General features: G+C 44.9%; 1 protein-coding gene across 2 annotated transcripts in view; it reads right to left on the reverse strand.

Annotated features, from left to right (window-relative positions):
* Positions 1–24,875, reverse strand: part of LOC138981382 (uncharacterized) — a 101,498-nt gene that overhangs the window by 36,708 nt on the left and 39,915 nt on the right. For both annotated transcript variants that reach the window (XM_070354282.1, XM_070354283.1), the window contains exons 3-10: positions 23,534–23,753; positions 21,372–21,451; positions 18,392–18,701; positions 17,678–17,886; positions 6,568–6,845; positions 4,110–5,003; positions 1,862–2,134; positions 1,115–1,192 (exon numbers count right to left, since the gene is read on the reverse strand). In XM_070354282.1, coding sequence (XP_070210383.1) covers positions 1,115–1,192; positions 1,862–2,134; positions 4,110–5,003; positions 6,568–6,845; positions 17,678–17,886; positions 18,392–18,701; positions 21,372–21,451; positions 23,534–23,753 — 2,342 coding nt within the window. The remainder of the gene's footprint in view (positions 1–1,114; positions 1,193–1,861; positions 2,135–4,109; positions 5,004–6,567; positions 6,846–17,677; positions 17,887–18,391; positions 18,702–21,371; positions 21,452–23,533; positions 23,754–24,875) is intronic.

Below are 24,875 nucleotides of genomic sequence, written 5' to 3' on the forward strand. Positions count from 1 at the left end.
TTGACTTTTCGTGCACCTTATTCCTTGTGAAAACCATAAATGTTGTCTTTTCAGCGGCCATTTCAAAACCGTTTGTGTACAAATAATTGACTCTTTTGTCTACTGCGTTTTGATATCTCTTCAGGTTGGTTCTGTGTTTAGTTTGTCTTGATTTGTGGTTTGACCACAGAGCCAGTTCATCCGCATACTGTTCCATCCGTCCTGGCTTTGTGAATGTCATGCAGCATGATGCTGAAAAATGTTGGGACAATGACACTGCCCTGAGGGACTCCCATGTTAAGTTGGTGTGCTGTGGATACATCTCTGCTTACTCGAACTTTTAACGTTCTTTCCTTTATAAACTCTTTTACAAAATAATGCATTCTTCTTGACATCCCTATGATTTTCAGTTCGTCCAATAATTGTTTATGCCAGACTAAGTCGTACGCACGTTTAATGTCAAAGAAGGTAGCTATCGTAATTTTGTTTCTTGCTCGAGTTTTCTTTTTTGTGGGCGACTAGTTTAACAATGTTATCTGTATAGGACCTGGACTTTCTGAAGCCCACCTGGCACGTGGCGATGATGCCATGTTTCTCTGGGTAGTATTCCAGCCTAGTAGTCGTTCATAGGTCTTTCTAAAACGGGGTGTGAGAGATATGGGCTTGTAACTAGACGCTAGCTGTTTTGGTTTTCGGTCTTTAGGAATGTCCACGCCGTAGGAATTGTGTTGCTTTCCAAAGAGACTTGGAAGAACTTTAGCGGTATGTCAAGGAGGTCGTCAGGGAACTGGTGAATCGTTTTATATGAAATGGGATCTTTGTCAGTGGACTTGTTTCCCGTCTTTATTCTTTTAATTACTTCCCTGTGGATGTCTAGGTTCACCTGAATCCTTACCTGAGGTCTCTCCGCCCTGCCCATGTCTAGGTTCACCTGAATCCTTACCTGAGGTCTCTCCGCCCTGCCCATGTCTAGGTTCACCTGAATCCTTACCTGAGGTCTCTCCGCCCTGCCCATGTCTAGGTTCACCTGAATCCTTACCTGAGGTCTCTCCGCCCTGCCCATGTCTAGGTTCACCTGAATCCTTACCCGAGGTCTCTCCGCCCTGCCCATGTCTAGGTTCACCTGAATCCTTACCTGAGGTCCCTCTGCCATGCGCAGGTCAACTGTGACAGTGGTGGGTGTCGTAGCGCCCCTCGGATACACCACTTGACTCTGGCAACGAAAACCAAAGAGTGAGTCATTTAAACAGTGGACCCTACACACGTCTACACTAAGCTTGCCAACATGGGACCGATTGTCTTTCATTTCGAGCACATTTTCAGAGTAAACATAACATATCTCTATATGTTTGGATACAGGTACCAATCAATAAAATAAAATGCACTATATTCATTTTAACCTAAAATTGAAACTGCAATTCAAATTAAAAATGTTTGAAATATAATGATCAACTAATGTAAATATTGTTACACTTTCAACCTGCCGTGCAATCCAACTTATTTAAAAACCGGATATGAGGTCATCAAAGACAGTTATCCATTGGTTTTCTGGAAAAATCTATCCACACACACATACACACACACACACACACACACACACACACAGACACAGACACACGCAGACACACAGACACAGACACAGACACACACACAAACGCACACACACACACACACACACACACACACACACACACATATCCACACACACATACACACACACACATATATATATATATACACAGACATACACACACACACAAACACACACACACAAACACACACACACACACATACACACACACACACACACACACACACACACACACACACACACACACACACACACACATAAAACCGAACAAAGAAACAAACTATAACTCACCAGCTTTATCGTTCCAGTCACAGGTCCTGTAAACTTGGCCACAGCTGTGAACAGCTTTCCCTCTGACGTTGGTTTGCTAGTGACGTCAGCGCACGCTAGTTTGGTACCCGAGGAGGTCAAGGTCAGAGCCCGTCCCGTGATTGCACGATAACCCCAAAGGTCCAGGTTGGTGTCAGTAAAGTTACGTAACACGGTCGGTCCGAGCGGCAGGACAAACTTACCCGCCAGGTCTCCAACCGGCTTCCCATCCAGCGTGGTCCCTGTCCCGTCCGCCTGAAGACACACACACGTGTTAACATTCAACTTCTCCTGAAGACACACACACGTGTTAACATTCAACTTCTCCTGAAGACACACACACGTGTTAACATTCAACTTCTCCTGAAGACACACACACGTGTTAACATTCAACTTCTCCTGAAGACACACACACGTGTTTACATGCAACTTCTCCTGAAGACACAGACACACGTGTTTACATCCAACTTCTCCTGAAGACACACACACACACGTGTTTACATTCAACTTCTCCTGAAGACACACACACACGTGTTAACATTTAACTTCTCCTAAAAACACACACACGTGTTAACATTCAACTTCTCCTGAAAACACACACACGTGTTAACATTCAACTTCTCATGAAGACACATACACGTGTTTACATCGAACTTCTCCTGAAGACACACACACACGTGTTTACATTCAACTTCGCCTGAAGACACACACACGTGTTTACATCCAACTGCACCTAAAGACACACACACACGTGTTTACATTCAACTTCTCCTGAAGACACACACACACGTGTTTACATCCAACTACGCCTGAAGACACACACACACGTGTTTACATCCAACTTCGCCTGAAGACACACACACACACGTGTTTACATTCAACTTCTCCTGAAGACACACACACACGTGTTTACATCTAACTTCTTCTGAAGACACACACACGTGTTTACATCCAACTTCTCCCGAACACACACACACACACGTGTTTACATTCATCTTCTCCTGAAGACACACACACACGTGTTTACATCCAACTTCTGAAGAAAAACACACGTGTTTACATCCAACTTCTGAAGACACACACACACACGTGTTTACATTCAACTTGTCCTAAAGACACACACACAAGTGTTTACATTCAACTTCTCCTGAAGACACACAAACACGTGTTTACATTCAACTTCTCCTGAAGACACACACACACACGTGATTACATCCAACTTCTTCTGAAGACACACACATGTGTTTACATCCAACTTCTGAAGACACATACACACACGTGTTTACATCCAACTTCTCCTGAAGACACACACACACACGTGTTTTCACCCAACTTCTCCTGAAGACACAGACACACGTGTTTACATTCAACTTCTCCCGAAGAAGTACACACACGTGTTTACATCCAATTTCTCCTGAAGACACACACACACGTGTTTACATTCAACTTCTCCTGAAGACACACACACGTGTTTACATTCAACTTCTCCTGAAGACACAAACACACGTGTGTACATTAATCTTCTCCTGAAGACACACACACACGTGTTTACATCCAACTTCTCCTGAAGAAATACACACGCGTGTTTACATTCAACTTCTCATTTATTTAAATACACACACGTGTTTACATCCAACTTCTCCTGAAGACATACACACGTGTTTACATTCAACTTCTGAAGAAATACACCGACTTGGTAAAGCAGCGATGTTTGGCCTTTGCTCAACACCAGCCTAGATCTTGCTTCCAATTACATAAATTATGTTAATATGTCATATTGCTCGTCGGAACATAAACAGATTGCATGTGTCTATCATAATAGCAATATACCATCTTAAAGTATGGACAGATAAACAGAAGCGCCGTACATAGAACTCGACACTGTAAAAGGACGTGCCGAAAGTCGCAGAGTGTGTGCTAGAAGTTGACCTCAAACTTGACCAGTCCTGCCCGTTCTATCACCTAAACGAAGTCGCACTAAAAATGTCATTCAAATAAAAATAGTTGTAGCTCGTTTACAAGTTTGCCCTTTGCATCATCATCATCAGCATCATTATTAGCATAATCATTATCACCATGATCATCATCATGATCATCATCACCATCACCATAATCCTCATCATCATCCTCATAATCATCATCATCATCATCATCCTCACCATAATCATCATCATCACCACCATCACCACCGCAACCCCCATCAAAGACCAGCAGGACACCAATGACCCACCTGGAAAGGGTTGAAGGCTGCCCCCAGGTCGTCACAACGGGTGCCGGAGATGTGTACAGGGCGCGCTTCCACCAGGGGAGACGTGATGTCCGCAGTGGGCAGGGAACGGAGGGCGAAGGAGATGGTGGTGGGTTCTGCAATCACCCCCACCTGCTGCGTGAAGGTGACCGAGCCGTAGTTGGCCCCACTGCCCCAGCTGCTGGCCGCGGCGTGTAAGGGCCACACGGTGTGCAGGTTGCTACACGCCAAGATGCCGCTGCTCCCCCCAGCCCCCCTCAGCACGACGGCCAGTCCCAGCACGGAGTGAGCGCCTTGCAGGGGGAGACTGGTGTCGGTGAAGAAGGCGATGGCGGGGAGGGCCGGCCCCTTTCGCACCGACACAGCGCCGTGCTTGCCGGCCAGGTCTCCAAGCTTACAGCGCACAGAGGCTGAGGGCTGGCACTCGGTGGAGTAGTTGTTGTCGCTGACCGTGGTGGGGTTGTACACGTCACCGGCCGTGGCGCAGCGCGAGGCGGGGTTGGCAGCCAGCATGTCGGACGACGCGGGGCGGACGTGCACGGCCCACGAGTGACCGGTGGTCGGGGACGTGTTGCCGTCACCGTAGTCCAGTCTCACGTACACTGACGTCTCAGACTCCGCCTCCCCTACGCGCTGGCTCAGCATCACGTGACCTATGACGGGGAAGGTGAATGTCGCTAGGGCGAAAGTCAGGGCCGCGGTGTCCCGGATGTTGGTGCAGACCCAGCGAGGTCCCCCCGCCAAGTCCTTGTGAATGACGAGGGAACGACCTAGCACGGAGTGGACCCCGAACAGCGGCAGGTTGAAGTCCCTGAAGGTATCCGTCACAGCTTCCTGTCCATTCAGCAGCCCGTACTTCCCGCTCAGGTCTCCCACCTGTCAGCAGTCAACAGGACAACAGTCAACAGGACAACACACACCTGAACCACACACCTGTACCACATACCTCTACCGTTAACTACCAACTCAGGTGTCTGTCACAGCGTCCCTCTCGATCAGCAGTCGGTACATCCCGCTCAGATGTCTTACCTGTCAGTAGTCAACACGAACCTTCACCACACACACCTTTACCACACACACCTTTACCACACACCTTTACCACACACACCTTTACCACACACACACCTTTACCACACACACCTTTACCACAACACACCTTTACTACACACACCTTTACCACACACCTTTACCACACACACCTTTACCACAACACACACCTTTACCACACGCACCTTTACCAAACACACCTTTACCACACACCTTTACCACACACTTTTACCACACACACCTTTACCACACACACCTTTACCATACACACCTTTACCACACACACCTTTACCATGCACACCTTTACCACACGCACCTTTACCGTTTAACTTCCATGTTACGTCAGCAGTCAACACCAGGCGTTAAAACACTCACATTACCCGTTAACTTCCTTGAGAGATTTGATAAGCTTACTGTTACATCACGCTAACTGTATGTTTTACTGTTTCAAAGCCACATGTGTTGAGAGATTTGATAAGCTTAGTGTACCATCAGGATAGCTTTACTGTTTCAAAGCCACATGTGTTGAGAGATTTGATAAGCTTAGTGTAACATCAGGCTAGCTTTACTGTCTCAAAGCCACATGTGTTGAGAGATTTGATAAGCTTAGTGTAACATCAGGCTAGCTTTACTGTCTCAAAGCCACATGTGTTGAGAGATTTGATAAGCTTAGTGTACCATCAGGCTAGCTTTACTGTCTCAAAGCCACATGTGTTGAGAGATTTGATAAGCTTAGTGTACCATCAGGCTAGCTTTACTGTCTCAAAGCCACATGTTTTGAGAGATTTGATAAGCTTAGTGTACCATCAGGCTAGCTTTACTGTCTCAAAGCCACATGTGTTGAGAGATTTGATAAGCTTAGTGTACCATCAGACTAGCTTTACTGTCTCAAAGCCACATGTGTTGAGAGATTTGATAAGCTTAGTGTACCATCAGACTAGCTTTACTGTCTCAAAGCCATATGTGTTCAGAGATTTGATAAGCTTAGTATAACATCAGGCTAGCTTTACTGTTTCAAAGCCACATGTGTTGAGAGATTTGATAAGCTTAGTGTACCATCAGGCTAGCTTTTGGATTACTGTCTCAAAGCCACATGATAAGCATATCGTAACATCAGATTAGCTTTACTCTCTCAAAGCCACATGTTTTGAGAGATTTGATAAGCTTAGTGTAACATCAGGCTTGCTTGACTGTCTCCAAGCCACATGTTTTAAGAGATTTGATAAGCTTAGTGTAACATCAGGCTAGCTTTACTGTCTCAAAGCCAAATGTTTTGAGAGATTTGATAAGCTTAGTGTAACATCAGGCTAGCTTAATTGTCTCAAAGCCACACACACACACACACACACACACACACACACACACACACACACACACACACACAAACCCTCACCTCATACATATCCTCCGTGCTGGTGCCGGCAGAGGGCGCGGGCGTGGCGGTATAGTCCACGCCGAACGGGTTGAAGTGTCCGGACACGCTGGGGCCACCACACACTGGCTCCTGGTCGTTTGCCACCCGCTGTGGCACCGGCCACTTGTGCACATGGTACCCGCCCGCCAGGGACCGCAGGGTCATCAGGTCAACCCGGGTGAAGGTCGGGTCAAGGGGTGAGCTCTGGGTCAGGGTAATGGTTCCGGTCACGCCGTCGTTGTGGAAGTTGGCCACACCTGTGAAACAACAAGAAAATGGGTTGATTAAAATCAACAGGGGTCGAAGCTGTGTTACAATTAAAAGAAACGATTATGTATGGACACAATCATGTTGTATTTGGGTTACACAACTTATATGTGTTGCAGAGTATTTGAAACGGCGGTATTACTGTATATTCAGTTGTACCACCAGCCATTGGCTGTAAGATTATGATGCGCTTGACCAATGAGATTCAATTCATTTCTGGACATTGTAATTGGTTGTATTGACGCTATTATGTGCTGTTTGGTACGGTACGGTTTGAGATTGTTGGCAGAGGTAAGCAGAACTGTGACTAACTCAGCGCAGATAGAATTTGAGAGATGATCGAAGAATGTGCTTCGTTCAATGGTTTAAAACAATCATTTATTCATGTATCACATTATGTTCATAAAGTTTACATTGGCATGAAGTGAAAACAACAACAAACCTACAGCTTGTGGCGGTGCCTTCAACACAATCTTACAATCATAGATAGGAACATTGCAGAAAGTCAAGTACTAAAACAATATGCAACAATTAAGTCGCCGGCGAAATTACTACATTTAGTCAAGCTGTGGAACTCACAGAATGAAACTGAACGCACTGCATTTTTTCACAATGACCGTAGTCCGCCGCTTGTGCATAAGGGAGTGAAACTGACGAGCCTGTTCAGCGCGGTAGTGGTTTCGCTGTGCTGCATAGCACGCTTTTCTGTACCTCTCTTTGTTTTAACTTTCTGAGCGTGTTTTTAATCCAAACATATCATATCTATATGTTTTTGGAATCAGGAACCGACAAGGAATAAGATGAAATAGTTTTTAAATCGATTTCGGAAATTTAATTTTGATCATAATTTTTATATAAAATTTTTTAATTTTCAGAGCTTGTTTTTAATCCAAATATAACATATTTATATGTTTTGGGAATCAGGAAATGATGTAGAATAAGATGAACGTAAATTTGTATCGTTTTATATAAAAAAAAAATTATTACAATTTTCAGATTTTTAATGACCAAAGTCATTAATTAATTTTTAAGCCACCAAGCTGAAATGCAATACCGAAGTCCGGGCTTCGTCGAAGATTACTTGACCAAAATTTCAACCAGTTTGGTTGAAAAGTGAGGGCGTGACAGTGCCGCCTCAACTTTCACGAAAAGCCGGATATGACGTCATCAAAGACATTTATAAAAAAAATGAAAAAAAAAGTTCGGGGACTTCATACCCAGGAACTCTCATGTCAAATTTCATAAAGATCGGTCCAGTAGTTTGGTCTGAATCGCTCTACACACACACACACACACACGCACAGACAGACAGACAGACAGACAGACAGACAGACAGACAGACACACACACACACACACACACACACACACACACACACACACACACACACACATACACCCCGACCCTCGTCTCGATTCCCCCTCTATGTTAAAACATTTAGTCAAAACTTGACTAAATCAGTAAATGTAAAAACAGTCGGTCATTTTAACACAAGATATCATATGCATCTAAATTCGAAAATTTCAACAATAAATTTTCATTTAATGATATACTTACCCAACTCACATATATAGCATTAACTTCCGTTTGATGCTTAGACATTGAAGTACAGACCCTGGTAACAGGGGGAGGTAACTCCCAAAACAAAACAAAACCTTGAAGTCAAGGCCCTGGTAGTTACCTCCCCTCACCGGCAGCCCGCGCATGCGCGGTATATACCGCCGGTATAGGCATTCTCAATGAAACACCACCTTCAACCATTAATAACGATTGCGGGGTAGGTTGGGAGCGAATTTACTATGTGAGTTGGGTAAGTATATTAATTAAATGAAAATTTATTGTTGAAATTTTCGATTATATCACATATTCTTACTCCAACTCACATATATAGCAGATTGCTACATAAGGTGGCGGGAAACTCACTTATTTCTGGTAAGAATCCGGCCTGCTTCAACCATGACTGGTAAGCAACTACTACCATGACTGGTAAGCAACTACTACCATGACTGGTAAGCAACTACTACCATGACTGGTAAGCAACTACTACCATGACTGGTAAGCAACTACTACCATGACTGGTAAGCAACTACTACCATGACTGGTAAGCAACTACTACCATGACTGGTAAGCAACTACTGGTAAGCAATTACTACCATCCCGGCGGGTACTAGAGAAACCCGCAGAAAGTAGTTTAAGAAAGACGTCTTAAAGACGTCCAAAACACCGCTCTGAATGCCCGGATGAATCAAAAGATGAACCGAAATTGCTCATCAACAAACCAATGCGGCTTAAGCTAAAGCGGAAAAAGTCTTAACTTAATTTTCACAAGCAAGTAGCTATGAAATTTAATCGATCAAGGATGGAAGCAAGCGTCATAGTGGGCGCCTGCTGTAGTGCCGAACATGGAACGATCAGTGCCTAAGGCTGTCCACTCAGAACTGATTAGGACGAAGTCTCAAGGTGACCGTTAAAACATAATGCCAAAGTATGTGAAACCTCGGGAAGGCGTGAAGCCCGCAAGGCCTAGGAGATAGACGTCAGCTGTAGAAAGGCGGTGGGAAAAAAGCTCATGATAGAGCATAATTGTTCCTGAAGTTCCTTAAATTATAAGGGACACTCACCCTCCTATGAACCGAGGCTGTGAACCCAGCCTGATCCAATCGGTTAGCCAAAAGTAGGCTACTGCTGGTGCATGACCTGCTTTGAGTGTCTACCCAAGCATGACCGAGCGTATGACGCAGTACTGCTTTCTGCGTTAAGAGTCCAAGTCTAACAAAGACAAGGACTCGTAATCCTCATGGGTTGTGACAGAAAAAGCCAATGAATGATCATGGCTATGAACTGGACCGTCGTTACCCGCCGAGTATGTTAGACAAGAGTGCCGTAATCCGGCAGTCCTGTTGCCCTCAAACTGACTTTAAATACTTCTTGCCAAGACAGAAGCAGTTAAAAGAAAGTCCGAACGAACTCCTTGAGAGTACAAAAATGTGTGAAGGTAGCCGGCAATCCCGATGTGTGAACAACGACAAAGTCGTCCGGCATAGACTGAACATTCCCGGAACCATCATTGACCCGCGCCGGAAATGATGGTCCCCCAGTACCGGAACCTCGTGCAGCCGCACTGTGAGGAACCGGTAAGGAATGGATGCTACCATACCCCGGAACCGAAGGCGAAGCGGAACCGGAGGTAGCCGGCAATCCCGATGTGTGAACAACCGGAAACACTGAAGTGCTATGCCCGGAAGCCGACACGTTAAGTCCCCCACCATCCGAACCGAACAAGCGGAAACAGAAGTGAGGAACGGATTGCCGTTGCCACCAACAACCGGAAACCCGACAGGTTTGCCGCTGTAAGTTGATGACAGCGAACGGAAAGTGCCACTATTAGCCGGAACGCCCGAAGGCGAACCAGACGTGGCCGGAAACCCCCTTGCCGATGCACCCGCGTGAGCGGATGCCAAGGCAGACGATCATATACACGAAGAGCCGGTCACATCAAGCCCAACGAGACAGGTAGGATAACCGTCGAGGCGAACTACACTTTCTGAGGGTGCGGTAAGCAGCGAACTTCCCAAAATACGTACCTCGTCGGCAGAACCCGACGGTTGAGGGAAAGTCAATCAGCAGAGGTCACGGTAGCTGACGGCCGAATCCTCAACATCAACATGCAGAGTCGGCGACTCCGGGTGAAAACGCTGCAAAGGCGGAACAAGCCACCCCTCTTCAAAAGTCAACATCTCCTGCATCTGTTCTTGAAGCTCGAAACCAAGAAAAGAGACGCCAAGACTTCTTGACCTTCTGAACAGGAGACAAAGTAGGCGATAACAATAAAGGGTCGAAAACGACCCGTAACGATTCTATGCTAACCTGGTCGAAAAAATTCCCGACCAGTTAAAAAGCAAGAGAATCCCTAATTAGAGTGTGATTTCTTAGCCTAGCTAAAAAGAAGATCTCTTACAGATAATTCACTTCGGCTTAAGCATAAAAAGAAAGACGAACTGCTCAGCAGGAAAACGAATGTCACCTGCCTGGCAGCGATACAGCTCTTGTCCGCCATGTGGAAAACCACAACTCCGTGAAGACGGAGACACCAAGTTTACAACACAATTTACCAAAATGCAAATGGCGGCACAAGCTATGAACAAGAAAAATCTGTTACAGATAAGTCACTAGACTTAAAGCTTGAACAACAATACGAACTGCTCGGCGGAGAAAGGACAGAACTTGTCTGAGTGAACAACTGCTCTTGTCCGCCATTGTGAAAACAAAACGAACTCCGTGAAAACGGAGAGAGACATTTTCACCAGTGAACAGTTGTGACAGGGAGATTGTAGAGTTCTGTTTGTGATGGGGTCTGGCGGCTTTTGTCTCTCTGTATGTTCATGGATTCCTTTGCGAATGCATAACAGTTTTTATAGGGCTTAGAAATAAGCTCTAAAATTCTCAATCCTGTTTGATTGGACTTCGCCTCCAAAGGTGATTGTGGTGTTTCGGCACTCGGTTACACAGTTAGGCTACAATAAACAAAAGTTGTAAACAAGAAAGATATCACCAACAGCTTAGCAAGATGTACCTAGAGTCAATGGCCTTCCTCACAGGAGGCCAAAGGCTGAAAAGCCTAGAAGAAGTACGAACACGTCTGAACACAAGCGTGTTGAAGTAGGGAATGACTATACCGGCGGTATGTACCGCGCATGCGCGGGCTGCCGGTGAGGGTAGGTAACTACCAGGGCCTTTGACTTCAAGGTTTTGTTTTGTTTTGGGAGTTACCTCCCCCTGTTCCAAGGGTCTGTACTTCAATGTCTAAGCATCAAACAAAAGTTAATGCTAGCTATAGGCTATATATGTGAGTTGGAGTAGGAATATGTGATTTAATTACTATTTAGGAGAGAGAAAAACAAAACAAAAAGCAAAAACAAAAACGGAGAACGGAAAACATTATAAAGTTAACACACATCCACGTCTAAACCAGAAGTATGCGATAAGGATAATAATCAGTAATCATTCCGACCAAGGAAAACGCATTTAGGGACAGGCATTCGGACCGGGGAGAGGGAGGGGGAGAGAGAGAATGAGAGCGAGAGATTCTGTGTTTGTCTAATTTTGTCCAAAACCGGCAAGTTAGTCTTACAAAATTCCTGAACGGTTTTAAATATATTAATTTTTTCAAGCTCACTTGCATTCATATCCCCTTCTAATAATACAGAGAGACAGAGAGACAGAGAGAGAGAGAAAGAGAGAGAGACTGAGAGAGAGAAAGGGAGAGAAAGAGAGAGAGAGAGAGAGAGAGAGAGAGAGAAAGAGAGAGAGAGAGAGAGAGAGGGGGGGAGACAGACAGAGCAAAACAAACGATATCGTTCTGGCATTGTAAACTGAGTTCAATTATTTTTTAAGAAAGAGGGAAACCCCTGCAGCTGCAGAGAGAGAGAGAGAGAGAGAGAGAGAGAGAGAGAGAGAGAGAGAGAGAGAGAGAGAGAGAGAGAGAGTGATAGAGAGAGAGAGAGAGAGCGAGGGACAGAGAGAGACAGACAGAGACAAAGAGAGAGACATACACACACACACACTCACTCACACAGAGAGAGAGAGACAGAGGGAGGGAGAGAGAGAGAGGGAGAGAGAGAGAGAGAGAGAGACGGAGAGAGGGAGAGAGAGAGACAGAGAGAGAGAGAGGGGGGGGGAGACAGACAGCAAAACAAGTGAGAAATCAAACATGGTGAAAAGTCAATAGACTTAAGGAGCTTTACGTAAATCCTGTGCAAGCATGAACTAAAAATGGAAAACATGATATCCATCCACTTCTAAATCACAATAAACTGTCAAGGAAATGAAGACATGTTTAAAAACAACAACACACCAGTGCAAACAAAACACATAAAACACCTGAACTCACACACCAACCCAAAACAAATGGCTAGCTCAGTATCGATACAGGCTCCAAACCACCAGGCCAGAACCTCAGCAAAACCAAGCTGTCTCAATGCAGCAACTCAAGTCGCGTAACAACACAACTTTCAAAACGTCAGCATTTTAAAGTGAAATTTAAAGGCACAGTGCAGCTCACAGCCTTCGTTTTGCGTTTTTGTTGCAGCTGAGTGCATTTACAGTTCAAAAATCTTCCTATGGTAGTAAAACAAACCCAAGGGATCTCTGGGCTGCCTACTGCATTTGCCGGGTTTGGCAGACCCTTGATTTTTACACCCACCTGCCTGAGGTATGACTAAAAGCCCCAGGGGCTCCGTGCACTTGGATTTGACAAGTTCAGTACCTTTAATAATGATTGTGACAAAGGTATGTTTCTGAACATTGAACAAGAGCAAGAGATACAGAGTAATCATACATACAATGGGACGCATGTTTGTAAACATAGTTAAACAAAAAAATACAAATCACAAAAGCCATTATCAGCGTTTACAACATGCATATCATGAAAGTAAACATACTAACAAATAATGACACTTTCCGGAATGTAATACTGAATTTGGTCTTTTGTGTACATAGCGAAGATGACAACCGTTCAAAGCTCATCAAAATGATCAAACCAATGACAGACAGAAAAATGGTATGTACAAAAGCAGACGCCAAAACAGCAATGGCCCAGCGGGAAAATGTGTCCCAAGTGGGAAAAGCAAACCCACCCAGACATGAAATTGTTATCAAACAAAAAGTATTTACATTACACAATTGTTCACAAACTGAAATAAGGCACACTCACAATTCCAGTAGTGACATGAACAGTGGGAATAATTATGTTGTATTCCCAATACCAATTCAGCCCCACCCCACCCCACCAATTATCTTGACACCCAAGTCAGGACTCCACCAAAATTCGGCTTTCCGTTCATGCTGCTGCTGATTTCGTGTGTGTATCTGCATGTATCGCATTTACTGAAAAGTTGCTGAGATGTATGATTTCTCATTTACACCCAGTGTGTAAGGAAAACATTGAATACATTGACCTTTTTCACGACAGACAGATAACTACAGCCTTTACTTGTATGTAGATTGATGTTTTCCCTTTTTATATTCCTTTTAAAATTGATAAATATTTTTAAACCCTTCTCGGAACAGCTTTCGCAATTCATGTCCACCCACAGGCGCCGGACTATTCTGAATAACAGCGACTGCTCAAAGACCAACAGCAGACAATGATGAACTCGAGATCGAACTGCCTATAATCTGTGTTGCCTGTATCATTGCAACTCGCCTGCATGATCACATTTCTGTATTTGTCATGTACATTCTTACAACCCCGGATACAAAAACAAAAACAAAAACAGAAAATGACGTCACACCTTAAAAAAACCATGGCTTTAATTTAAATGTAGCAGCATTAACACTAAATATTCGTTATAATGCAGTAAAACTATTACATATCTGATTATTCTTGTTCACCTATTTCGTACATTCTATATCTCAATGCCTCTACCCCTGTGCGTGTGTATTGTATGTGCCTCTTGTTTTATTGTCTGGGCACAGGAGCGACGCCTAAGGCTCTCAGTGTCAAGTTTCCATAGGTCGAGGGAAGTGTTTAATTATCAAGCACTCGCTTTTCGTGCATTCCGAACGCGTGTACTGGAGTGACTGACAGGAGCTCAAGTTCTCCCTCCCTTAAAAATAAGGGAGTCTGCCGCGACCGCGCCTGAACTGACAGTATAAATAAAACGAATCTGAATGATAACAAGAGGCGAAGCCTTCAAGGCTCACGTAAGAAATCAACAAACAGTAACACAAACTCAATCACTCCGTCACACATACACACACACAGTAAGCATAGGTGACACGGTGCAAGAGTGCGAGACACTTGATCTAGATCTGTCTGTCTGTAGCCTACTTACGGGGACACGACTGCCTGAGATGGCCAGATCGACACTGCGCTTTCGACAGCGCTGCGCTTCCTCGCGCAGACACTGGAAACACGCTGTGCAGATTAACCTGTAGAAAATCTCCTTTGGTATCTTCTTTATCTATTTTTCTGGAGCTACGAAACCGAACAATGTAAAATCGTCTTCTCCGAATCGGCGAACTGCAGCTCGGTGATAACTGTATCTATACCACAATCCTTCACGCGATCTGACCTAAGTTACCTTGACCCCTGACCTGGTCTACATACCACACACGACACAAACCAGTCACCTGTTTTTACCCCCCCCCCCCCCCAAACCCCCCACCACCCGTTTTCTTTGGATACACACTTTAACTACATACGTGCCGACGAAATGTTGATCATTGCTTCAATACTTTGAAGCTGTTGCTTAAATAATAACCAGGTAAAATTAGTAATTCGGTGTTGAGTCAAATGTTAAAGTTTCTACCACAGACATCTATATATATATATATATATACGACTTGTGTCTGTCTGTGTGTCTGTCTGTGTGTGTGTCTGTGAGTTCGCGATGCACGGCCAAAGTTCTCAATGGATCTGCTTCAAATTTGGTGGGCATATTCAGGTAGACCCGGGACAGGACACAACCTGGTCGATATTTCAACACGTGCTCTCAGCGCGCAGCGCTGAACCGATTTTGTGCGCGCTGAACCGATTTTGGTTCCACCTCAGCTACCCGGGCCCCCATACCGACACACCAAAGCCAAAGTTCTCGGTGGATCTTTTTCAAATTTGGACACCGTATTCAGCTACACCCCGGACACAATATCATCGATGAGATATTTCAACACGTGCTCTCAGCGTGCAGCGCTGAACCGATTTTGGTTTTTGTGTTCATTTCACCATTCCCAGTAACTCTTCCTTATCTTCTCATCTTCTCCATGTTTTCAGCGTTTACCTCCCTTCCTTCGTATGGTGCACTATAGTATGAGGGGGCATCTTCGGATATTCCCGGCGTTCTGTTACTATTTTTAGAAGGTCACCGCAGTGTCCAGAACGTAAATTGGACCCGTAAATTATCCTCACTGTAAAAGTGCAAAGGTCGAATCAATTTATAGCCACGCGAAAAATACACTGTCATCTATCTCTCTATAGATACGGCTTCTCTGTGTTTGTGTGTGTGTGTGTGTGTGTGTGTGTGTGTGTGTGTGTGTGTGTGTGTGTGTGTGTGTGTGTGTGTGTGTGTGTGTGTGTGTGTGTGTCTCTCTATGTGAGCAACACCTGGGGATTGTTCAGTTCTGTTTGTGATGTGGTCTGGCGGCTTTTGAGTATTTGTATGTACTGGCCTTCCTTTGAAAAGCCATAACAGTTCAAAAGGGCTTACAGATAAGCTCTAAATTGCTCAATCCTGTTTGAGTGGAGTTCGCCTCCAAAGGTGATTAACACGGTTACATTCGTCGACAAGGATGGGACTCGATATGGTCAGGAATGGCATTATGGCCACTGAATCATTTTCGTGCTGTTCCCATTCCACGAATCTGGGAGGGACCTAAGCTTGGCGGGTCCATTGTTCGGACCCGGCGAAGCCGGCGTACGGCTCTAAGTACTTCTTCCCGGCGAAGCCGGCTACCCGGCGAAGCGGGTATTCATCTAGTACATACATACATACATACGCACGCACGCACGCACGCACGCACGCACGCACGCACGCACGCACAGACAGACAAAAGTTAGCATGGCATAGGCTACACTTACGTGAGCCAAAAATGATATCCTGGCGTTCTTGCAAACAAGTTGGGCATTCAAAGAAATAATGGTCGACTGTTTCTGCACCAGTGCCGCATTCACAAACAAATGTAACTAAATGTTGCTTCGTACGGTTCTATCTTATCATGGATAGAACATGATGTACATGTACTGTACACTGGTACTATGATTGTATTTGTCGCGTGGACAATTGTTTTTGCGCTGTTTAGGGACGAGGCAGGAACGTGGAATTAAAAAGACGAATGCGAATGGCTTTGAAGAGATGGTATGCAATGATGCATCAGTTTGTGCCAATGAACTTTTGTTTATTTTTGTATAAAGTGTATCAGATGCACGACAAAGTGCTGTTTTTTCCTTGTTCATTTCAATGAGTACTGTATTTTATCAACAAATGCTGCTTCTAGCCTCGAAACCAGTACTTCACGTTACGGTTTGTTTTGTGGAACTGCAGTCACTCCCCGTGACTCACTAGTTTTATTGTTGCAATCTCAGTTTGATCATCAAAACGCTTTTGAATAAAATATAATTCTAAATAGAGCAAATAAGAATGAAAGGCGAGTTTAAGTAGAAAAAGAAAGAAGTTAAACGAAAAGAAAACAAGAAAGACGGTGGCCGGGCTCAAACCGACAAGCTCACGCTCAGCAGCGCTGATCGCTACCAATTCACAGGCACAGGGTGTAAAACGGGGTTTACTTTGAGAAAACAGGAAAAAAAACTTACCAAGCGTCTGCCCGTGCGTGCTCCCGGAAGTGAATCTTGACCGATTTTGCCCTAGCCTACTCTATAGATACGGTGTGCAATTGACCTAACACGGATATCTGCCATAAAGAGAAAACAAAGACAGTATATTTTGCATTTTGGCAACAGCGCGTTCACTGATGAGGGCTCGCTTTGATTCAGGCTCCTGTGATGCCGATTGACCAGTTTGTGTCCGAGCGGTTTATGCAATTTGTGGGGTCACGCGCAGCGACAGAGCTAGCGGCGAATTGCCATAACCAGACGAGAAAAAGAGAACGGAAGAACACTTGAAAAGGAGGGTGAGGGGTGGGTGTAGTACGTGCTCCAACTGAAAGACAATGACGAATGTGGCACTAACTGAAAGACAATGACGAATGTGGTACTAACTGAAAGACAATGATGAATGTGGCACCGACTGAAAGACAATGTCAATGACGAATGTGGCACCGACTGAAAGACAATGACGAATGTGGCACCGACTGAAAGACAACATACCTGTTCGGGTGACGAAGAGAGAGATGGTGGCACAGGCGAAGGGGATGCCGGTGGTTTGACCGGTGGGTATCAGTTGGAGCGATTTGCCGACCACGCTCTGACCGCCGGACAAGGGAAGGTTAAGGTCGACTGACGTCATACGGCTCGTTCCCCTGGTAACCCCGACCGTCACCGTGCCCAGTTTGCCATTAAGATCCCCGATAGCACAGCTACAGAAACAAATAGAAACATCCATTGTATGCATGTTGTTGTTTTGAAATGTATACTTTATCCCCCTCCCTTTTATCTCTCCATCGTTTAAAACACACACACACACACACACACACACACACACACACACACACACACACACACACACACACACACACACACACACACACACAGTGGTACAACCCTGTTTTGTTCAAGAGGTAGAGCTACTACTCATATATACACCGGGAATTTTTTTGAGGGAAAGGTGGCCTAAGATTAATACAGTGATGTGGCCGGCACCCCGCCAGGCAACACGCGAGGAAGACACAGGCACACGTTAATCCCTGCACCAATACCTTCATCCTTGCTGCATCCAGGTGCTTCATGTGGGGTTGTAGGCTGTTCCAACAGAGGTACACCCCCCCCTTCCTCACCTGTTGTGATTGGTAGTGTTACAAGTGCCTGTGAGGGTGTTGGGGTTGTAGGCAGTTCCACCAGAGGTACACCCTCCCCCTTCCTCACCTGTTGTGATTGGTTGTGTTACAAGTGCCTGTGGGGGTGTTGGGGTTGTAGGCTGTTCCAACAGAGGAGCACCCCCCTTCCACCACACGCCACTCCACGCTACGGGCAGTATTGGTAGAGCCGCCAGAGTAAAGGTCAGCAGTCACACGGGTCAAGGACGTAGCCGATGACCCCAGCTGTCGAAAGGTCACCACTCCAAGTGCCCCCTTGCGGAAGGTTGTCCTGGCTGTGAGGTAATCCTCAAGGCTTTCCACGGTGGCGCAGGCGAAAGGTTCCGACCCTCCAGTTTTCAAGAGAGCAACAGAGCGACCTGCGTCGGAGAGAGGTAGGAAGGCTAGCATTTGAAACTGTTCAAAGGTAGGGCTAGCATTTGAAACTGTTCAAAGGTAGGGCTGGCATTTGAAACTGTTCAAAGGTAGGGCTAGCATTTGATACTGTTCAAAGGTAGGGCTAGCATTTGATACTGTTCAAACTGAAGGTAGGGCTAGCACTTGAAACTGTTCAAAGGTAGGGCTAGCATTTGAAACTGTTCAAAGGTAGGGCTAGCATTTGAAACTGTTCAAAGGTAGGGCTAGCATTTGATACTGTTCAAAGGTAGGGCTAGCATTTGAAACTGTTCAAAGGTAGGGCTAGCATTTGAAACTGTTCAAAGGTAGGGCTAGCATTTGAAACTGTTCAAAGGTAGGGCTAGCACTTGAAACTGTTCAAAGGTAGGGCTAGCATTTGAAACTGTTCAAAGGTAGGGCTAGCATTTGAAACTGTTCAAAGGTAGGGCTAGCATTTGATACTGTTCAAAGGTAGGGCTAGCATTTGAAACTGTTCAAAGGTAGGGCTAGCATTTGATACTGTTCAAAGATAGGGTTAGCATTTGATACTGTTCAAAGGTAGGGCTAGCATTTGAAACTGTTCAAAGGTAGGGCTAGCATTTGAAACTGTTCAAAGGTAGGGCTAGCATTTGAAACTGTTCAAAGGTAGGGCTAGCATTTGAAACTGTTCAGAGGTAGGGTTAGCACTAATTTAACCATGTTCAAAGGTAGGTCTAGCACTGATTTAACCCTGTTCAAAGGTAGGTCTAGCACTGATTTAACTCTGTTCAAAGGTAGGTCTAGCACTGATTTAACCCTGTTCAAAGGTAGGTCTAGCACTGATTTAACCCTGTTTAAAGGTAGGTCTAGCACTGATTTAACCCTGCTCAAAGGTAGATCTAGCACATGATTTATATATGTGTGCAATATAACTTTAAGGCAGAACTTTGAATCAGTGTATCTGTCCATATGGTATAGCTCTCGCTGTGTAGCCTGCCATGAATCTGTGTAAATGTCCATATGGTAGTACAGCTTTGCATCTGTGTAAATGTCCTTATATGGTAGCACAGCTTTGAATATGAGTAAATGTTTATATGGTAGCACAGCTTTGAATCTGTGTAAATGTCCATTTGGTAGCCTGCCATGAATCTGTGTAAATGTCCATATGGTAGCACAGCTTTGAATCTGTCTAAATGTCCATATGGTAGCCTGCAATGAGTGTCAAAATGTCTATAATTATGGTATCAGAGCTTTGATCGATATGGTATCAGAGCTTTGAATCTGTATAAATGTCTATATGGTAGCCTGCCATGAGTCTGTCGAAATGTCCATATGGTATCAGAGCTTTGAATCTGTATAAATGTCCATATGGTAGCCTGCAATGAGTGTCAAAATGTCTATATGGTATCAGAGCTTTGAATCTGTATAAATGTCCATATGGTATCAGAGCTTTGAATCTGTATAAATGTCCATATGGTATCAGAGCTTTGAATCTGTATAAATGTCCATATGGTATCAGAGCTTTGAATCTGTATAAATGTCCATATGGTATCAGAGCTTTGAATCTGTATAAATGTCCATATGGTATCAGAGCTTTGAATCTGTCTAAATGTCCATATAGTATCAGAGCTTTGAATCTGTCTAAATGTTCATATAGTAGGAGTCTATCAAAATGTCCATATGGTATCAGAGCTTTGAATCTGTGTAAATGTCCAAATGGTATCAGAGCTTTGAATCTGTCTAAATGTCCATATGATATCAGAGCTTTGAATATGTCTAAATGTCCATATAGTAGCCTGCCATGAGTCTATCGAAATGTCCATATGGCATCAGAGCTTTGAATCTGTGTAAATGTCCATATGGTATCAGAGCTTTGAATATGTCTAAATGTCCATATTATGAAAACTGAGGAACACTACATTTAAAAATATACGAAAGCGATTGACCCCAAACATCGAATTTGCTTCTATTTTGTAAATAAGTTGTGCAAGGATGTACACAAATGGCACAGTTAGGTTTGTGACATGTGATTGTCTGGATTCTGCTCCCAATGTCATTGTTTTGTACACAAATGGCACAGTTAAGTTTGTGACATGTGATTGTCTGGACTCTGCTCCCAATGTCATTGTTTTGTACACAAATGGCACAGTTAAGTTTGTGACATGTGATTGTCTGGATTCTGCTCCCAATGTCATTGTTTTGTTAAAATCCCTCGGATGCTTCAGCAAATACATGTGAATTGAGAAACTGATCTGATTTGAGCAAATGTTATTTCAAATAAACACGTCATTACAACAAACGTATACCACTTTCAAAATAGGTCCTGTGGTTGTAATTGATTGTTCAGGTACCCCATCCAATTACCCAACCCTCGTTTATATTATTCTTGGCACGTCATTATATTCAGAATTCTGAAACATAGAGTCTGTCACATTAATTCTCTAATTTGATTACACTTGTTTCAACACATTCTGAAATATCACAGGCAAAATATTAGCGAAATCTATTATTGGGCCAATCGGTGTCGGATGTCTCAAAAATAAGTTCTCAAAATGTTGCAATCTGACATAACAGAAATAAAACTGAACAAGAATAAACTTGTTCCCATCTTTTAAAAGTAATGTTGTTGCAAAGCGGAGTAGAAAGAGGTGAAAAGACGATGGCCGCATACTGACCCTCAATGCTGTGGATTCCCGTAAGCTCTATCCCGGTAACATTCTTAGCAGTCGCTGGTCCCCCCACCGTGCTGGCAATCCTGCATGGAGAGACACATCAAGTCAGCTTTATCCCGTTAACATTCTCAGCAGTCAGCTTTATCCCGTTAACATTCCCAGCCGTCGCTGCTGACGGTACACACAGAGAGAGGGTCAACACTACACTCTACACTAGACTGACCTTGCTACCAGACAGTACACACAGAGAGGGGGTCAACACTACACTCTACACTAGACTGACCTTGCTACCAGACGGTACACACAGAGAGGGGGTCAACACTACACTCTACACTAGACTGACCTTGCTACCTGCATGACGGTACACAAAGAGAGGGGGTCAACACTACACTCTACACTAGACTGACCCTGCTACCTGCATGACGGTACACAAAGAGAGGGGGTCAACACTACACTCTACACTAGACTGACCTTGCTACCTGCATGACGGTACACAAAGAGAGGGGGTCAACACTACACTCTACACTAGACTGACCTTGCTACCTGCATGACGGTACACAAAGAGAGGGGGTCAACACTACACTCTACACTAGACTGACCTTGCTACCTGCATGACGGTACACACGGAGAGGGGGTCAACACTACACTCTACACTAGACTGACCTTGCTACTTGACAGTACACACAGAGAGGGGGTCAACACTACACTCTACACTAGACTGACCTTGCTACCAGACGGTACACACAGAGAGAGGGTCAACACTACACTCTACACTAGACTGACCTTGCTACCTGACAGTACACACAGAGAGGGGTCAACACTACACTCACTAGACTGACCTTGCTACCTGACGGTACATACAGAGAGGGGGTCAACACTACACTCACTAGACTGACCTTGCTACCAGACGGTACACACAGAGAGGGGGTCAACACTACACTCACTAGACTGACCTTGCTACCAGACGGTACACACAGAGAGGGGGTCAACACTACACTCACTAGACTGACCTTGCTACCTGACAGTACACACAGAGAGGGGGTCAACACTACACACACAGAGCGGGGGTCAACACTACACTCTACACTAGACTGACCTTGCTACCAGACAGTACACACAGAGAGGGGGTCAACACTACACTCACTAGACTGACCTTGCTACCCGACGGTACACACAGAGAGGGGGTCAACACTACACTCACTAGACTGACCTTGCTACCAGACGGTACAACAGAGAGGGGGTCAACACTACACTCACTAGACTGACCTTGCTACCTGCATGACGGTACACACACAGAGGGGGTCAACACTACACTCTACACTAGACTGACCTTGCTACCTGACGGTACATACAGAGAGGGGGTCAACACTACACTCTACACTAGACTGACCTTGCTACCAGACGGTACACACAGAGAGGGGGTCAACACTACACTCTACACTAGACTGACCTTGCTACCAGACAGTACACACAGAGAGAGGGTCAACACTACACTCTACACTAGACTGACCTTGCTACCAGACGGTACACACAGAGAGGGGGTCAACACTACACTTTACACTAGACTGACCTTACTACCAGACGGTACACACAGAGAGGGGGTCAACACTACACTCTACACTAGACTGACCTTGTTACCAGACAGTACAGAGAGAGAGAGAGAGAGAGAGAGAGAGAGAGAGAGAGAGAGAGAGAGAGAGAGAGATCAAATCAAATCAAATCAAATTTTATTTTTCGAGGGTTGTGGCGTAAGCAATACAACGAGCTTTTTTTCAACCAGCCCTCGCCCAGAGAGGGGACTAATCTAATCCACATATTTACACGAGAGAGAGAGAGAGAGAGAGAGAGAGAGAGAGAGAGAGAGAGAGAGAGAGAGAGAGAGAGAGAGAGAGGGGAGGGGTCAACACTACACTCTACACAATACTGACCTTGCTACCAGACGGTACACAGAGAGAGAAAGAGAGGGGGGGTCAACATGCAGTACACAAAGAGAGGGAGTCAACACTACAATCTACTGACCTTGCTACCAGACGGTACACAGAGAGAGAGGGGGTCAACACTACACACAGAGAGGGGGTCAACATTATGCTCTACATTAGACTGATCTTGCTACCTGACGGTACACACAGAGAGGGGGTCAACACTACGCTCTACACTATACTGACCTTGCGCCCAGGCGAGAGGCGGAACAGCGATCATCACCAACGTCATAGTGAAGACGGTACTCGTGCAACTGCCAGCTGGACACGTTTGCCGCGTTCGATCCGTTCAAGCTGAAGGTCACAGCCACAGTATCACCGGGGTTGTCTTGTGTGAAGGTCACATTACCCTCGACCCCGCCTGACGACACTCGGCCAACCAAGGTCACGGCGTGGGCTAAAACGCCTGTAGCGAAATAAAATACGATCTCAAGTTGAATAAACACAGTACAGACATTGTGTGTTATTGGACAGTTCAATATTCCTTCATGGTAACTTCTTCTTCTTCTTCTTGTTGCTGCTACACGTGGAGACCAGTCCAATTGAGAAATGCAGTGGTCATCTGCAGGGACGCCGCCGTGCCGTACAGCCGCGTTATCCTGGATGGGAGTCGGCTCCGGCCACATCTTCCTTCTCAACAACTGGAAGTTCCCGCAGTCTTGGGATGTGGTGGGTGTCCTGCTCTGCTTCTCCGCATGGACACATCGGGGACGGCACAACTTCATGATAGCGATCTCCAATGTCTTTTATTGGACAGTTCAATAATGTTACTACATGCATGGTTGATTGATTGATTAATTGATTGATTTTACTGACACACAGTCAAGTTTGTAATTTCTCTTTTAGAGATGAATAAAGATTATTGTATTGTATTGTATTGTCTTCACGAAAGCGATCTCCAATGTGTTTTATTACATCAACAGGTGCGCGCACATTTCATTCTCGATGATCGTCTTTCGGATGCAAATGTCGGCCGACACACATTATAAACGGGCGCAGATGTCTATCATACTAGAAGTTGTCATCCCTGTTCATTGGCACTACCGACGCCCGTTTTTAACCGCTTGCTTCCCTTTATGTAATAAACAGTCCATAGATCGTCGTTCTCCCGAACTAACTCTTTAGTATGTCATCGAGAATAGAGGATTTTGGGAAATACTTCCATGCGCCTTTTGGCGATTGGTCAATTCATTCCGTATCAATAATGTCGGTCTCGCTTGAAATTATGGCTACTTGATACTGCTTTCCAAACTTATACGAAGTGACCGGGATGGTAGGATCAGTTACAGAACTAGCCCAGAACAGTGAAATATGGAGAACAGTACACAAAACGGAGAGACTCGGAAACTCGAGTCGCTGAGTCGTCGCCACGCTCGAGAACTCAAGTGTAATATTTTAAGTTATTGAGACATCCCAGTGCACTAAGGGATTTATAGAGCAAATCGAGAAAATTCATTATTGAACGAAGCGCATAGCGCTGAGTTCAATAATTATTTTCGAGATTTGCTCTATAAATCCCTTAGTGCAC

Source organism: Littorina saxatilis, linkage group LG12 (genome assembly GCF_037325665.1).
Source record: "Littorina saxatilis isolate snail1 linkage group LG12, US_GU_Lsax_2.0, whole genome shotgun sequence".
Taxonomy (NCBI): Eukaryota; Metazoa; Mollusca; class Gastropoda; order Littorinimorpha; family Littorinidae; genus Littorina; species Littorina saxatilis.